This window comes from Syzygium oleosum, unplaced genomic scaffold (genome assembly GCF_021117445.2).
Source record: "Syzygium oleosum isolate NSW1041296 unplaced genomic scaffold, Sole_v2.1 Sole_v2.13, whole genome shotgun sequence".
NCBI lineage: Eukaryota > Viridiplantae > Streptophyta > Magnoliopsida > Myrtales > Myrtaceae > Syzygium > Syzygium oleosum.
The window spans coordinates 9654056-9672192 of record NW_026607497.1 but is presented as its reverse complement, the minus strand read 5'-3'; the positions used below and the strand labels follow the sequence as shown (position 1 = coordinate 9672192).

Genomic DNA, 18137 nt, shown 5'->3' with positions numbered 1-18137 from the left:
CTAAATTAATTGAGAGATAAAAAAAAATTACTAATATAACACCTAGTGACCATGTTGTATCTCTCCACCCATTCTCTTTTCTGTCCAGAAATAGAACAACTAATATATAATATAACTATCCAACACTTTCGACCAGAAAAAACAACAAAAAACTATCCAACACTTAAACATGAAATGCAAGGTTCCAATGCATAGTAAAGAGACATTTTGGTAGGGAACTAAATCCCGGTTTTCGCGTTTTTTTCCCTTTTTTCGGCAATGCGAGAAATACCTTTGGGTAAAATTTAGGCGTCGACGACTATTGAACCCGCATTCGCATACTACCAACTCTTCCTGCAAAGGTTTAAACAAATTTTAATCACAAGCTATTTTCAGCAATCAAATGAGAGCCCAAGCACTTCAAAAATGGAATTCATTTTCTGAAGCAAACGGAATGAAAACTTCTTCTGATCTTGCTGGCAAACAGGTCCTCCAGTCCTGCCAAGCCACAAGAAGGTTTCTGGAACTTCTGGTACAGCGTCTGGAACAAAAAATACAAGAGGGAGCAAAAATTGGGAGAATGATTACTAGGCAGAACCGAACAGCTCCAGGGAACTATGTGATCCTAATTTTGTGAATGAATGCCCCTCAGGTAATTCATGCAATTCTCATGCCGACGCCAGGACAAGCAAAGCAAAGCCACATGCCATTACACGCCAATAGACCCGTCAAGCGGGTGGATTAGGTTAGGTTAAAAATAGTCCGACTCAAATTAACCCATTTCCATACAAAGCAAATCTAGTGATGCTTACCCAACCCAACTCAAATCTAGCATTTACCAGACCCATATTATTAAAACACTTCCATATCTAACTGCATCTAGGAAAACTCATACCAAAACTAAGATGAGAACGAGGAGTGAGTAAGCGCGAGATCTGATGAGGGCGAGCAAGAGTGAAAAAAGAGTTATAAAAGTGAGTTGGGTCTAAGTAAGCCGTGAATCTATTTAATACCCTTATTATTTTGAGCTTTACCATTCTAAACCCATTTAGTGAATATATATTAATCTACATAACAACTTGGCCCATTAAATATAACCTATGACCCATTTTGACAGATCTACACGCTAAGCATCGAGCACGCGACCATTCCCCAACACTGCTAATGCACTAAAATCCACCTTTCAATAAGAAATTGCATCAGGCCTTCCCCATTTTTCCTCACAACCTGTAGCCAGAGGACTCTGTAACGAAACCCCGACTAATACAAGGCCTCAAGAATAGAAATTAGTTCGCGATACACCAAAATTTACCTTCGTGATGCTGGAGTCCTCCTGACTATTCCCCTACAAAGGTAATGGCCAAGCTATAGTGGAAAAACAAACATATTGCACCCTCTGCCGTTCCCGTCATCCTAACCGCAAAAAACTTTCCCCAATATGACATCATGTATGGAAGCGATTATATGTACAACTCGGGCCTATACGACATGACCAATCGATAAAATCATTTCAATACTCGCCGTCATGCATGCAAAATGAAACCGAGTCATATCTTCCCAGGCCAAGAAGATGGAATTGCATAAGTAGGATCCTACCATTCAAAACTTAAGAAATGAGTCGGATCTATAGTAAGATCTTAATTTGCAAGGATCTTTACATGGTCACGATCCTAAACTAAAAAAAAAAGGAACATAGGATCAATATGATCCTACCGGTCCTATAGATGCTATTTTTACATTCTTTAACCTTGAAATACGTATATTCAGATATCTCTTGTATCCTCATATTTAGGTACTAGAAAAGTCAAATTTACCGGTACATATAATATGAATATGGCATAAAATTTAAATTCACGCTATTTTGGAGTTTCAACAACACACATTGTTCATAGCAAATAAATTCCATATGACTATCCAAGATTTTTGCATTGTTGGTGTAATTTTTAGGATGTTACGATCTAGTCCTTGTAGACACCTTCATCGATCCTAAGTCAGATCGCGTACTGACAACCTTGGAAGACCAATATTTTTCATTACAACAGTGAATAGGCTAGATCAAGCGACCGACGGATTAAACAAAAGTATATCGAGATTTTATCTCTTATTGAGTCTAAACTTGTAAAAAGGAATTAAAATATATATTAAGATTTTATCTACTTTTTGAATAAACTTATTTCTAGTATAGCTTCTATCATTGTACGCTAATAATCATTTTTTCAATTCATATTCTTTGTGCTTAGGAAACAGTCTTTTCGCAAAGTCTTAATCTTACGCCTCCGTAAAGCATGAGATTCTTCCAGAACACTGTATATAATCATTAAACAAATTTCATCTTAACTCTTACATCACATCTCATATTATTGACTCGTTGCCAATTCAAAATTATGTAAATACACATGTTTGTGCAAAGCGTGGGCTAAGTTACTAGTGAAATCTAATCACCAATCGTGCCGATTCCCATGTGTTTAAGGTTCTCATATACGGAGGATGTCTTTAGAACTTCATTCCAAAAGTTGTCCTTTGGGTTTGACATCGAAGGTGTATACGGTACTTGTCGAGTTTGGGTTTCTAGTATAGTCCCAAAGCGGCCCCGCCACCATTGGTTTGTGCAGTGAGAGCTGTGGGTTCAGTGACAAGAACGTTGAAAGAAAATTAGTGGAGAACGTAGGTAAGAGAAAAGCCTCACCCGTTAATCATCGTGTTGTATCATTGACATTAGTACAAGTTGGTCATGATCTTCAAAGGCCTAATTCACGAAACTTTCTGGTCAAATGTTGGCAAATGCTACAAAAGATGATCATGATCTGGTGGTATAATTGTCCATTCAACAAATAGATCGATTTCTAAAGCATTTGCGATCCCCAAGCTCGGGTTGTATACTTGTCGTTTCAGTATGGGAGGGAACTACACAAGTTAGTAGCCGATGACTGCACTTTAATTTCGACCACAACATACTTTTGGGATCTCATAATTTCCAAACTCTTTTAAATGCCGAGGATTTGGGACATACCGATACACCATCGTTTGGTTTAACCGACAGAATTGTAATCAAAAGGGTACAGATTAGTGAGACAAACCCAAACTCGGGTAAAAAGGACCATATCGCCCCACTTGTCATCTCAGCTAAGTATGACCCAAGCACAAAATTTTTACCCAATTACTCATCAATTCCCCATCAACTCGTCACGAGTAAAGCAATGATGACAAAGTTCGTGATTTGGCCGTTCCTTGGTACGTGAAAGCTAGACATCACAAAGCCTCGGCATAACCGCATGGATGCACCTTCCCATGTAGCACACAGGCTGTCTTCACAAACCTGCTCGCATGAATTAGAAAATTTGCATTCAGGAAAAGAAATGGCAAGTCTCTTCTGCAAGGTGACACTCGTGCCTAGCCAGCCTTCAGACACCAAAATTAAATACGTAAAAGTACAAAAAAATAAGTAATCCAAGCGCAACTGTTGAAACTTGTTCTGAGAGCTGAGATCCAACTTTAGATGCTTAAAACTTGGGCTGAACTTAGATTGTGAGTTGAGGATATACATACCATGAGCTTGATGCTACAATCTATGGTTAGAGAATGACCTGAAACAAGAAAGCTACAAGAAACATGAAAGATACCTAAGAACCTGGCAAGGATATTGGCTTTACAGCACTCTGGATTAGCTGAAATGCAGTCCTTACCCTTTCCTTAAGGCCTTCATTTTCACTCTCCACATCCCCACTCTGCTTGTCCAGATGCGCTACATTCCCATCCACATTTATCACCAGCTTTCCATTCTCACCAAATTTCACATCCCCAAAGAGAGAAACTAGAAGTGCATGAAAGATCTTCTCTACCTTTTTCTCACTTTCTTCTTCAGTTTTCATAGCCTCTGTTTCAACCACGACCTTGGGAAATTCACGGCTTATGTTCAAGACAAGAGCAACAACGGAATCTGAAACCATGTCACTTATAGGATCCGAATTCCAGTGCAGTGAAATATGTTTATCAGATTCCTGCTTCACTGTTACTCGATCATGCACACGTAACATGGGAATGCCAGATTCCTCATCTACTGAAGATTCCACACTTTCATATATCTGCTTCAGCCGGTGGCTTATTACACCAAACGCACCTGTATAAGGAATTGTGATCCTCTGATTAGTAGTTGCTGTAGACAACTGAGAGAAAACGTGAAGATCTTCAGGTGCCATTATTTGATAAGTGAAGCCTTTCTTTACCAGAAGGCCACTAACAGTCTCACCCACTTCTGGGGTCTTCTCAGCCAGCCTCCCAATAGTTTTTGCCATTTTCATTGAATTGAAGTACATTTCAACTGATTGACAATTCTTTGGCATCATGATTTTGGTGTTGCGATCAGCAAACTGAGTAACTAGCTTCTGTTTGAGCCTTCCCATCTCATTTACTTCTCCATGAACAAGAACGATGTTTGGAGGCATTATCTCATCCAAAAACGCGCTTGTCTGAGCAAAATCAGCATGGGCAGCGAAGGAAATATAATGAACTTGCATGTTAAGAGGAGCAGTGAGACCATTCATCAGAGTGACTTCCTTCGGTTCATTGATGATGGTCTTTGCTAGAGTCCCTTCCACGACATATCCAGGAATGACACAAGCATTTTTCTTGTCAGAGCACCACATGTCAAATAGTTGACGCGATAACCCACTTTGAAGCCCGCCGGGACTAGCCATAACAACTGATGGCCCGACGTCATTAAAATTCTCAATACTCTTTAGCGGCGAAATATGCTTGAAGTCAAAAGGATTTGCTGTTGCAAATTGGCTACGGATCCTCTCATTCATGGAATTGATATATGTTTGATAAACAGCCATACACTTCTTTGCAAGGGGGGAAGCATAATATATAGGAATATTATGGAGCTCAGGGTGGTTGGACCAGAACTCGTCAAGGATCAACAGAAGTTCTTGAGCACGACCAAGAGCAAATGCAGGGATAAGGACTCTACCTCCTTGAGAAACAGTAGAATGGATGACATCAGTGAACCGTTTCTCCCGAATATGACGAGGTTGATGAAGCTGCACTCCAAAAGTGGACTCAATTATGCAGATATCAGGTGAGAACTGAGGAATCTCTGCAGCTCGGAGATGCCTATCTTCTTCACGGGAATAATCACCAGTGTAAAGGACTCGTACACTAGCAATATCGACCATGAACATTGCAGCACCGAGAACATGGCCAGCAGTATAACACCAAAATCGAATCCCATTCACTTCAACTGTTTGGTGGAAATCAATTACCTACAATTAAAAATAGCTAACGTAATTTACATGCATTGGGATCGTTAGTTAAGACAATATGCATCCAAGGAAGTTCAAAGAACAGCAAAAGTAAGATGATTGCCCGTTCATTTACATTGAATAATTAACATTCCATCAGAAGACATTGTCACACGAAACACAACCCAACATATCCATGATAAGTTAATCGCCAATGTCTGGTAGACTAGACAACATCGAGTCATAATCCTAGGCGAATATCCCGTAGAATAGATACTACAAGTGTACGACACATATAGCAACTGTATGACACATAACTATTGAGACAACTAGTTTATCCATTGAGAGCACTAGTTTATCCAGTTTCATACATATTCCACAACTGGGGATAAATAAACTATATTGTCAATAAAAGCGGCCGGAGACAGCTTGAGTTGCAACAGAAGAAGGATCCTGTGCTTCATCTTAAAAGAAACAAAACTCATATCAGCTTGATGCTGAACAATTATTCGTTGAAAGGTAACATACGAGTAATGGTGGGTTCAAGCATATAGGGAATCTTCAATTCACCTAAAAAAAAAAACAATTGAATCCTACTGAGCCCGAGGTATAGCTAAAGCCTGCACATGCTTCTGACATGTAAATGGTATACACAAGCAATCCATCCATGACTGTGTGAAAACCAAGATTATTCTGCTTCTTCATCAAATATATTATCCCTTCTAGAATCAGCAAAATTCAACAAATTGGTCACCAAGGAGGAATCCCCAAGGCAAACATTAGCAAGCAAATTTGTGTGGCATGAAGAATGGGCTCAACGAATGAAGGAAATACCTCAATCTTATCCATTGAACGCAATATATCTTGTTCATCATAAAGCATATCATCAACTGAGACCTTGCTCACTTTTACATAATCTGACAAAAGCAGCTTGTATATAGCCTTTGTAGCATGAGTCATGAAGACACGTCCTTTAAATGTAGTCTGGAAAAATGAGAGCAATTCAGGTTATCGGAATCAGAGTAAAATTCAATAATTAAAAGTATGTTTTTACTCTAATATAGCCGCTGACCTTTTCCAAAAAGTATGGTAAGGAAGCTGCGTGATCCAAGTGGAAGCTGCAAGCAGTCAACATCGACTGATAAAGACCAGAGACCTTTACTGTGGAAGCTAAATATCAAAGTGAGGGGTAGAAATATAAATCAGCAATAATGCAAGCTAGTGAGAAGCCCATCCCAAACTTTACAGACATTGGTGCTGATAATTTGATAACAGCCCAATGGATTGAACTAGGATGGGATCCTACTGAGGGGCAATGACGAATTCCTTTGGCAAGTCGTAGGAAGAAAGAACCATTGTTGAAGCAAATTAAGAGCAAACACCAGGAAAGGCAACTGCACATAATGGGAGGAGTGGACCTCCTCACCAAAGCTAAGTTAATGCTAATAGAGAAGGCAGACAACACGTACTGAGTAATTAGAAGGACGTCAATTGTCGAAGGGTCAATCTCATCGAAGTACGGAAGAGCAGCCATTCCATAGTAAGCAGGATGAATTCCACAATCAAACTGTCATCGACATACAACAATTACGAAAAGATCACGAGAGACACCAACCCATGTTGGCTAAAACTCCAAACCGAAGAACTCATGAAAACCAAGCAAGAAGCAGTACCAACACAGTCTTCCCTTTGAAAGACATGTAGACGCAGGACCGACCCACTTCATTGCCCGCACCGAGGGGAGTAATGATCAGCTGGTCGCCTACTCTCCCGGCCGGCGGATCCCGCCTCTTCAGAGACGGCGCCTGTCCTGCGGAAGCCATATATGGCAAGAAGTATTCGCAACAGGCCCTTCAGCTTCACCAGGAATGTACTGCCCTGTGGACAAAGGGGAAGAAAAAAGCAACACGTTCGAAGCTGCTTCAAACAACAGGCAAGAACCCAACACACGAAATCGAACCCAAGAACGACCAAGAGACGAAAAAGAAAACCAAACCCAAGAATGCACAACACGAAGACGAACAAAAGAGAAGGAATCAACGAATAATAACAAGCACCCACATTCAAATTTCCGCCACCATATGACAAGAAAACCTAACGCCGAGAGAAGCAGATTGGAGTGTAGACAAGAGACACTCACAGAACTCCAGAGACCGCCAGAATGCAGAGCGGGAGGGAGAGCAAAGTTGAGCTACAGCCCTAGAATCCCCAGCCGCTTGCCCGCCTACAACTCCGCCAAATGAAACTATAATTATTAATTATTACCTAAGAAATTTGAGAAATAATCACCCATTTTCTCACTATAACTTTAATTAAACTTCCATTTCTTATTAACTTCCGCCATTTTGTGCACTTATTCTTTCATATATTTTTTCAAAATATTTTTCCTACCAATATCAATTTTGTTAGAGCCATCAAACATTTTCGCGCTTGGCGTTGTTATTATTATTATTATTATCATTATATACTCTATCCATAAAATCAACTTTTGAATTTGGTATCCACCCTCAAAATATCTAATATATTCTTGACATATAATTTCGCGACCCTCCCAACACAGTGTCGAGGAAAGGACTGGTAATGCCAAATTAGAGAACAATGGTCCTTACCTTATGTGATATTGGGATTTTCATTTAAATTTCGATTAACTCTATGAAAATTTTGTATAATGAATCGCTATTAACCTATTAGGATTTGTTAGAAAGTGAGCGAAGTGTGATAGTATACCTCACTTCCTACGTAATAAAAAATGTAAGGTATGAGATTTGATTACACTAATTATCTAATTAGTGTCCTTTCGTTACCTAAATTTGATTATTTGTCAATTAAGATGTCCATGCAGTCTTTATAACAAAAATTATGAATCCTAAGGTCCACATCCGCTAAGTGTTCATACAATGTTTTTGTATTTATTACGGCCTTATAATGTAACCTAACCACGAATTACAACATAAAAACTACGTAAAAAGCAATCACAACAAACAAACAAATCAATAATTGCAATGAAAAGTGAATAAAATGGTGAAGTGTAGTATAATAACCCGATACAAGTTGGACGATACAAGTTGGGCAAACAATATAACTCGGCCTCGTTATTAAGCTCCAAGATAGCAACCTTATCACCTTAATTCAAATAAAGGATTAATCTATCTAAACCATAAGCTATATCCAAGGTAAACACTAAATACTCCTAAACTCAAGGTTATATTATCCAATTGAAACTAAAACAAATCTATTACTAAGAATTAACAGGATTTTATTTCTAGCCATTTCCTGATTTTTTAAATTAATATTTTTCGATTTTTTAAAATTTTTAAATTTTAATTATCCCAAACTGAATTAAGCCCGAACTCATTGAACCTAAACCAAGCCCAACTTACCAAAATTTCAACTTAAGCCCAACACTCACAAACCCTATAGCTAGAATTAAGCCCAAATGTTACCAAACAAATTAAGCCCATTTTGTTATCATTCTTCCCCATTTTTTTTATATATTTTTATATTTTCCTCAAAGATCCATCGTTCCTAGACTACTCAATACCCCCCCATTCGCATATTCATCAAGTCATTCCCAGGACAAACCACAGGCAAAATCAACACCACCACCTGCGACAGCTTCACCAAATGCCACCAACAATTACCGCACCGTCCTCCACCGAGTCGCCGACGACGCGGACATCAACTCCGGCCGTGTTCTCGCAACCAATCACGGATTTAACGCCAGTGGGGGCATAGAACATCCAGTAGAGAAAAGCAGGGATACTTGGGTCATGATGAAATGGCTAAACTCATACTCGAATGACTTAAAAATCAATTAACATCATTTAATCCAGGTCAAAATGTACTTTCGGATTAGACAGAAACGAAAATAACCGGCACTGAATTCTCATAGACATTTCATCGAACAGGTGACGTGCGTTTGTTCGAGTCATCAAGTGTGCCGAGCATGGTGAGACAGACATTCAGAATCAGGAAGGCATACATGAGTAAAACCGACTCCTATCCTAACGGAGATAATGACGTCTAGGTTCCCTCCTTTGTCAAAACAGAGTAGGTCAGGACATCAGCGCTACCTGGGCGATGTGTGGAAACAGAGCTACGATGGGCGACTAGATCAACGATGGGAGTTTGGCTTATCTCCAGTGATCGGAGTCACGGGTATCGAGCGTGTCCCCAGCGCGATTTTCCCACCTCGATATTCCTGGGTCGCTGAGCAAAGCAGAACAGAGCAAGTCCAGGTTCTCCTCCCGAATCGCTAGTCAGCACAGCAGCAGCGAACGATGGTTAGCGACTTCGGGGACGACGAGCGGATTCCAAGAATCAACTCCCCACAAAGCGTTCACCCTCGAGTTTCCTCATCTCTCTCTGTCTCTCTCTCGTGTCGTGTACGGCGTGCATTTCTCACGAAGAAGAACGTTGGCGAAGGGGGAGAAAGGACGGTGGCGACTGAGGAGCAATGAAGTCGGAATTCGCGGTGGTCAGCGGCGGAGGCTAACGGCGGCGGCCAAGCTCTAAGGCGAAAGTTTCTGAAGAAGATGATCGGAGAGATGGAGCCAACCCCGTTTTGCTGCTGTGTCCTCCTCTTGCTCACGGGTAACCTAGAAAGACTGGGCTGGGCCTTCCCTTCCCTTCCTTTGGGCTTCATGTACCAAAGCCCATTAAAAAAATGACATGGGCTAATTTTATAGATGGGGCAGAGTTGCGCGAATTGGGCCAATATGAATTGATTGGCCCAGCTTTTTCTTTTCTTTTTTACTTTTTTTTTCTCTCTTTGTATTAAATTTTCATTATCTAAATGCCCATTTGATGTATCGACTAAAATTCAGGTGCCGACAATAATATTCTCTTGTAAGGCTGAAGTAAAATCGTAATTTATGATACGCGAGATGGAGGGGGCGGTTTTCTTTTACCATTGCACGCATCGCTTTCATAAAAAGACGGAGAAAAAAAGGAGGACAAATAGATAGGGGAGGTACCTGTAAATGTGAAAAAAAAAAAAGGTAAGTTGTGGATGAGAGCTCGCAATTAGCTATTCACTAACAATAAAAATAAAAAATAGTCACTTCTTTTGTAAAGAGGAATTGTTGATGTTGTTGTTGTAAAGGACCAAAAGCAGGAGAGCAAAATCCTGCTTCATGCTCAAGACTCACAAAAGCTAATGAAGGTTCCATTTAGAGTAAAGTGTTCTAGGGGGTGTCCACGTTTATTTTCCTCCGAACATAAGCACAAGTAAGAATCTTTATCCCTGAGAACTTCCCTTTTATCTTTTACACAATCCAATCCACATTGTCAGATCAAGAAGAGATCATGCCAGCATTCATTCCCAGCCAAGTGAGTTTAAAAGGCAAATTTTGTATATGCCAACATTCATTCCCAGCCAAGTGAGTTTAAAAGGCAAATTTTGGATATGGCATCCCCTTAAAACCAGGAACTGCCCGAGCAACTTCATCATCCCAGCCATCAGGAATTGGAGGGATGAGATGCGGCTCCAGAACGGCAGTCCTGACTCTGGACTAAACAGGACAAGCATAGAACAAATGGCTCCTATCTTCATCAGCAAAATGGCAAAAGCAGGACAGAGGAGAAATAACCAGCCTATCATGCATAGCTAACCATGCAATGAAGCAATGTTTTGGAATGGTTGGATTGAACCAACTCCGTTCGTACCCCGCAGCTCGCAAACCTTACAGGCCTCAGCTCATTCCTAGCACTCCCAACTGCGAAAATAACTGAAGTAGTCGGCCTCTAAATAACTCAATTAGGCATATGGAAGGATCAGGAACCCGAGAACCACAAATATTAGCTTGGAATTTCAACTAAATCCTCAGATCTAGCCGCAAGTTGATAGAATATTTAAATATTAAATTACTGCTTCATCTAATAGTTCAAGATTTTAGTACAGTTGGTGGTGGTTTTACAAAATCTCACATGGTATTAGAGTATGAGGTCCTGAGTTCAAATCTTTCCAATTCCTATTTGCCTCTCCAATTAAATATGTTCACGCTTAGTACAAAGTAAAAAAGAAAAAAGACTAGACTAACTGTGGGCGGAATGATAGAATATTTAAATATTAAATCACGCTTTTATCTAACAGTTTAAACTTTTAGAACAGTTGACAATTGAATCACAAAATCTCATACATGCTAATGCCGACTTTGGCCTTCAATAACATCTGCAACCTTTGAATGGGAAGACATAGCAGAATCTTAAAACCACCCTACTTGTCAATATTCTTAGCTGAGGTCCTCAGACATGCCAATCGTTATGTCAGAGATAAGTAGTTATCTCGTCTCAAAGAAGGTGCTTCATATGGGCCCACATTAGGAAACTTTTAACAAATTTCCTCCGAATAGAAGAGGAACTAAGTATCACAGGAAGAGTCCAAAAGGGTGTATCTCGGAATAACACGTACGCCAAGCAATCCGAACGAATCTTGTTAATCGATGCCCATGGAACACTTGTTAATCGTACCTAATAAAGGAAGATTTATATTTCAATGCATCTATCGTGAGAAAAAAGAGTGCTTCCAAAATGAGAATTTGTCTTTACTTGGCGTCGAAGCACTCTTTAATGGTAGGACATCTACAACCTTTGAATGGTAGGACATAGCAGAATCTTAAACCACCCTGCTTGTCAACATTCTTAGCTGAGGTCCTAAGATACGCCAATTCTCATACCAAAGATAAGTAGTTATCCCATCTCCAAGAAGGGTGCTTCATATGAGGCCGGCATCAGGAAGCTTTTAACAAATTTCCTCTAAATAGAAGAGGAACTAAGTATCACAGGAAGAGTCCAAAAAGGTGTATCTCGGAATAACACGTACGCCAAGCAATCCGAACGAATCTTGTTAATCGATGCCCATGCAACACTTGTTAATCGTACCTAATAAAGGAAGATTTACATTTCAATGCATCTATCGTGAGAAAAAAGAGTGCTTCCAAAATGAGAATTTGTCTTTACTTGGCGTCGAAGCACTCTTTAATGGTAGGACATCTGCAACCTTTGAATGGTAGGACATAGCAGAATCTTAAACCACCCTGCTTGTCAACATTCTTAGCTGAGGTCCTAAGATACGCCAATTCTCATACCAAAGATAAGTAGTTATCCCATCTCCAAGAAGGGTGCTTCATATGAGGCCGGCATCAGGAAGCTTTTAACAAATTTCCTCCGAATATAAGAGGAACTAAGTATCACAGAAAGAGTCCAAAAGGGTGTATCTCGGAATAACACGTACGCCAAGCAATCCGAACGAATCATGTTAATCGATGCCCATGCAACACTTGTTAATCGTACCTAATAAAGGAAGATTTACATTTCAATGCATCTATCGTGAGAAAAAAAGTGCTTCCAAAATGAGAATTTGTCTTTACTTGGCGTCGAAGCACTCTTTAATGGTAGGACATCTGCAACCTTTGAATGGTAGGACATAGCAGAATCTTAAACCACCCTGCTTGTCAACATTCTTAGCTGAGGTCCTAAGATATGCCAATTCTCATACCAAAGATAAGTAGTTATCCCATCTCCAAGAAGGGTGCTTCATATGAGGCCGGCATCAGGAAGCTTTTAACAAATTTCCTCCGAATAGAAGAGGAACTAAGTATCACAGGAAGAGTCCAAAAGGGTGTATCTCGGAATAACACGTACGCCAAGCAATCCGAACGAATCTTGTTAATCGATGCCCATGCAACACTTGTTAATCGTACCTAATAAAGGAAGATTTACATTTCAATGCATCTATCGTGAGAAAAAAGAGTGCTTCCAAAATGAGAATTTGTCTTTACTTGGCGTCGAAGCACTCTTTAATGGTAGGACATCTGCAACCTTTGAATGGTAGGACATAGCAGAATCTTAAACCACCCTGCTTGTCAACATTCTTAGCTGAGGTCCTAAGATACGCCAATTCTCATACCAAAGATAAGTAGTTATCCCATCTCCAAGAAGGGTGCTTCATATGAGGCCGGCATCAGGAAGCTTTTAACAAATTTCCTCCGAATAGAAGAGGAACTAAGTATCACAGGAAGAGTCCAAAAGGGTGTATCTCGGAATAACACGTACGCCAAGCAATCCGAACGAATCTTGTTAATCGATGCCCATGCAACACTTGTTAATCGTACCTAATAAAGGAAGATTTACATTTCAATGCATCTATTGTGAGAAAAAAGAGTGCTTCCAAAATGAGAATTTGTCTTTACTTGGCGTCGAAGCACTCTTTAATGGTAGGACATCTGCAACCTTTGAATGGTAGGACATAGCAGAATCTTAAACCACCCTGCTTGTCAACATTCTTAGCTGAGGTCCTAAGACATGCCAATCCTCATGCCAGAGATAAGTAGTTATCCCATCTCCAAGAAGGTGCTTCATATGGGCCCAGCATCAAGAGGCTTTTAACAGTTTCCCCTCCATATGGAAGAGGACCCAATTATCATGGGAAGAGTCCAAAAGGGTTTATCTCGCAATAACACTTATGCCAAGCAATCTGAACGAATCTTATTAATTGATGCCCGTAGGACACTTTTTAATCGTACCTAATAAAAGAAGATTTACATTTCAATCCACCTATTATGCGTAACACAAGAGAGAGCGCTCTCAAAACGAAAATTTTTTCTTTACTTGGCGTCGAAGCACTCTTTAGCCTTGTTAGTTTTCTGAATCAAATATAGAAGATCAGTATTTGACATGGATATTCAAATAGTTAGGGTAGTGCTGTAGTTTTGGAGGGAAAAGTCTTTCTCATGACTCTCTAACTACAGATTTTGCAGCTAAATAAAAGGAGAATCCATGTCGAATTGTTGATAGATGTGTGGAAATTTGTAAAAGTAAAATAGATAAATTAAAAAAAAATAAATTAAATAGCAGCATGGTAACGAAATAGATAAAAGGGGGCAAAAGAAGAAGCAGACAAAAAGCGACCACAGTGGGAGTCGAACCCACGACCTTCTGATCCGAAGTCAGACGCGCTAATCCACTGCGCTATGCGGTCATGGCGTGCCTACAATTCCATTTCAACATATTAAAACCAAGTTCTCTGCATAAAGGCCGTCTCCACTATATAGACATAAAAACTATTTACACTTTTAATCTCAAATTTTTGTTGGAAAATTGGATTAAATGCTCATGTATTTTGTCAAGGTATATCATAGTAACACGGTATGACAAAAAGGACAATTTCGCAATAATTTAAAAATAATGAAAATAAGTATTGGAAAATCTATTTGAATTTCTTACTTTCAAAAATTGATTCTAAAATTTTTTTCGTCTTACAATCATCTAACTTTCTTTTCTAAAGTGATGTGTTTCTTTTTTCTCCATATGAACGCTTGTACGCTCTTTTCACCTAATCCTGTCTAATCATCTCCTATCACGTGAGATATATAACTAGAGCCAATTATTCATATTAGAATATTCAGGCAATATATATCTATGTTTGGTTCTTGAATTTCTTTTTTACTAATACACACGTGTTATCGCATATAGCATCCTCTACAGTTGTGTTAGTGATTAGCGAACAAGTGTCTATATATGACGGATTTTACATTCAAATCTCAGCGTCTTTTACTTAGAACAACTTAGAGGCCACCTCTGTCATATAATAGATGGAGCCCTACTCGATACATGTAAAATGCGGGTAGTTTGCAAGCATCGATAAAAGTACGTAACCGAGCCCAGGTTCCTAGAGTCCATGCAAAAAATGCAGTTAAGGTAAGACTTACCAAGCTTTTGATGAAACATAACATCATTTTGACAAAAGATTAGAACAAGCCGATAAAGGATTACGATATACTCAATAACACGTACTAGGATTTTCTCAAATGTGAGAGTTGAACATATGTATGATGATCATTGGCCTTCATTTTAGTTTGCGAAGATGGAGGTCTCTTCAATCTTAGCTTCTTTTCCGATTTTCCTCGACGTTAATTGGGTGGGCAAAGACAGTATATTTTAAATAACAAGATACTGAACATTTCATGACATGTTCAATTGTGGCAAAAATTTTGACAACATCCATCATCCACAAGAACCAATCACAGAAAAGAGTTTTATTATACTCTCAATTCTCTTAAATGACGGCTCTCAATGCTCTCGGCATCACTCCCCAGTTTAAACAAATATTAAGCACACTCACTATGCGCACAAGACTAATCTTCAATAAGGAAAAGAACTCTTGTGGGAAATAGCTTTTCCTTTTTGCATTACCCACAGTCCTGTTGGCAAGAGTTCAATCCCGACTTTCCTAATATGTGCTCGGATTGCTATTAAATCATGGGTCCGATTATAAATCAATCCGGATTAACTTCGAGTCATAATCAACACATCACAATGGCATGGCCTAGTGCGATTGCAGAGACAACTGATCTCAAGCATATTTGGCTCGAGGTTTACCGACCAAATCTACTGAAACCTTCGTAGATATTTTGATGCATATTCATAGATCATAATTATTCTCAGGTGTAGTTCCTCTCTGAGGGCAGGTATTTCTTTTAAAGAATGAGTTTGACTAAAGTAGGGGTAAATTAGGCTGCGCATGACAACGATTCTGTGCCCGGGAACAGATTCTGCTCAGAAATGATTCTTTTTGATTTTGTGTCCGGAATTGATTCTGAACATTTTAAGGCGTTTGTTAACGGCCCAAAATTCCATCCCTGGAAAAGAAAAAGAACAGAAATGCGTTTGGTAACGCCACAAAATTTCTTTTTATTAATAATATTTTTAAATATTTTAATATTTCTTTCTTTTTTTCTTTTCCTCCTTCTTGGCCATAGCACCTTTCCGGCCATGACCGGTAAAATATTTTTTATTAATAATATTTTTATTAAAAGTATTTTTTATTTTTTTTGCCATGGCCTGGTCGTCGGCCATGACCGTAAAATATTTTTTTATTAATAATATTTTTTATTAAAATATTTTTATTAAAAATATATATTTTTATTTTTTTTGGCCATGGCCTGGTTGCCGGCCATGGCCGGTAAAATATTTTTTTTATTAATAATATTTTTTATTAAAATATTTTATTAAAAATATACATTTTTATTTTTTTGGGCCATGGCCTGGTCGCCGGCTATGGCAGGTAAAATATTTTTTTTATTAATAATTTTTTTTTAAAAATATATATTTTTATTTTTTTGGGCCATGGCCTGGTCGCCAGCCATGGCCGGTAAAATATTTTTTTTATTAATAATATTTTTTATTAAAATATTTTTATTAAAAATATATTTTTTTCTTTTTTTTTTGCGATGGCCTGATCGCCGGCCATGGCCTGTAAAATATTTTTTTTATTAATAATTTTTTTATTAAAATATTTTTATTATAAATATACATTTTTTTTTGCCATGGCCTGATCGCTGGCCATGGCCGGTAAAATATTTTTTTTATTAATAATATTTTTTATTAAAATATTTTTATTAAAAATATATATTTTTTCTTTTTTTGCCATGGCCTGGTCACCGGCCATGGATGGTAAAATATTTTTTTTATTAATAATATTTTTTATTAAAAATATATATTTTTTCTTTTTTATGGCCATGGCCGGTAAAATATTTTTTATTAATAATATTTTTTATTAAAATATTTTATTCTTGTCAGATCCGGCGAGGGCGGTCCTCGGGCCGGACATTAGAAGCTAAATTAAAAACCAAGAAAAGGAAGAAGAAAAAAAAATTGATTCTCAAAATTGTTCCCAGAATCAAGAAGCTACTTTTTTTTTATTCTTGATTCTGCTCCAAAACTGATTCTGGGAACAATTTTTGACAAAATTGTGCCCAGAATCAAAAAATTAAACAAACGCATTTCTGTTCCCAAACTGATTCTGGGAACAAAAGAACAGAATCAAACACTGTTTGGCAAGTTGTCATGCGCAGCCTTAGTGGCCTTGTTAGTGATTCCCTTTTTTTGGTCCCTGGCCAACTATTTTCACAATCGGTGATAACAGGATTCGGTCTTGAGTTATGTCATCTGTTGTCACGGTTGCACCTCATGGAGAAATCTACTAGTTTCTTCTTGCTATGCATAATGACTATTTGTCAATTATTTTTCTATATGTCATTTGTAGGTTAGGTTAGACATTTGTCGAGATGCACGTGTGAGTTGTGTTAGAAAAGGCCAACATCGGAGAATTGATGTGGTTCAAGTAATAAATATATCCTTGTTAGTTTATAACTCACTGGCTTAAGTTTTTTAGGTCCAACTATATATGTTGATAGGCTCAGACTTAGACTCTCTCATGGTGATCTCCCTAGGCTCCTAATGTGTATTGGTGTTTGGTAAATATCTCAAGAAACCCAATGTGTATTGGTTGGTGAATATCTCAAGAAAGAAATCTCGTGACCAACGATTTTCAGGTAGCCTAGTGTTATGGCATAGCACTGCAGTCTCAGTGGTAGTTCGGGATGAAGGTGGGCATTGTTGTTGTTGCAACCATCACACACAACAAAGTAGAGATTCATACGTGAATTAAGGTAGAACAGACCTTATATTGAACTCACACCTAAGTGAAGGGGAGATTGATGAGATGCACATGTGAGTTGTGTTAGAAAAATCTTACATTAGAGAATTGGGGTGGTAGCTAATATATTCTAATTGACCCATAACTAAATATGTTGAGGTGCTTGGATTTGGGATCTCCTTGGCAATATTTCTAAGTGAAGGTATTGAGCTTCCAATAGTTTTTGCGGTCAATAGCTTTTTCCAATGGCATGCTCGAAAGGCGAGCAAAAAGTCCAAAAGCAATGATGGGGCTCCATCGTGCCTCTCAATAGTTTTTGTGAAGGCAGCGATACGCAATAGGCAATCAAGGAACTCGCCTCGCAGAAGGAAGGGAAAATAACACAAATGATCATTGGACTTTGGCCTAATGTGCATTGTTGTCCCTAAACTTTTAATTTATTTAATGTGGTCTCTGATCTATTGGGAAATATTCAATAT

General features: G+C 38.6%; 1 protein-coding gene and 1 non-coding gene across 4 annotated transcripts; both read right to left on the bottom strand.

Moving 5' to 3' along the window:
• Positions 1–2934: 2934 nt before the first annotated feature.
• Positions 2935–9785, bottom strand: LOC115694626 (cleavage and polyadenylation specificity factor subunit 3-I-like). 3 transcript variants are annotated; one of them, XM_056317408.1, is made up of 8 exons: positions 9293–9785; positions 7281–7443; positions 6893–7097; positions 6689–6786; positions 6292–6337; positions 6054–6203; positions 3600–5240; positions 2935–3295 (listed from the first exon to the last, which is right to left on the bottom strand). In XM_056317408.1, exons 3-7 carry the CDS (start codon positions 7040–7042, stop codon positions 3600–3602), a joined length of 2085 nt encoding a protein of 694 aa, XP_056173383.1. In that variant the 5' UTR covers positions 7043–7097; positions 7281–7443; positions 9293–9785; the 3' UTR covers positions 2935–3295. The 3 variants fall into 3 exon arrangements, with proteins under 3 accessions (XP_056173383.1, XP_056173386.1, XP_056173384.1); XM_056317411.1 differs by having other exon boundaries at positions 7360–7443; XM_056317409.1 differs by lacking the exon at positions 7281–7443.
• Positions 9786–14125: 4340 nt separating this feature from the next.
• TRNAR-UCG (transfer RNA arginine (anticodon UCG)) lies at positions 14126–14199 on the bottom strand. Its single transcript has one exon. It is a non-coding gene; the product is annotated as a tRNA-Arg (tRNA).
• Positions 14200–18137: the final 3938 nt, after the last annotated feature.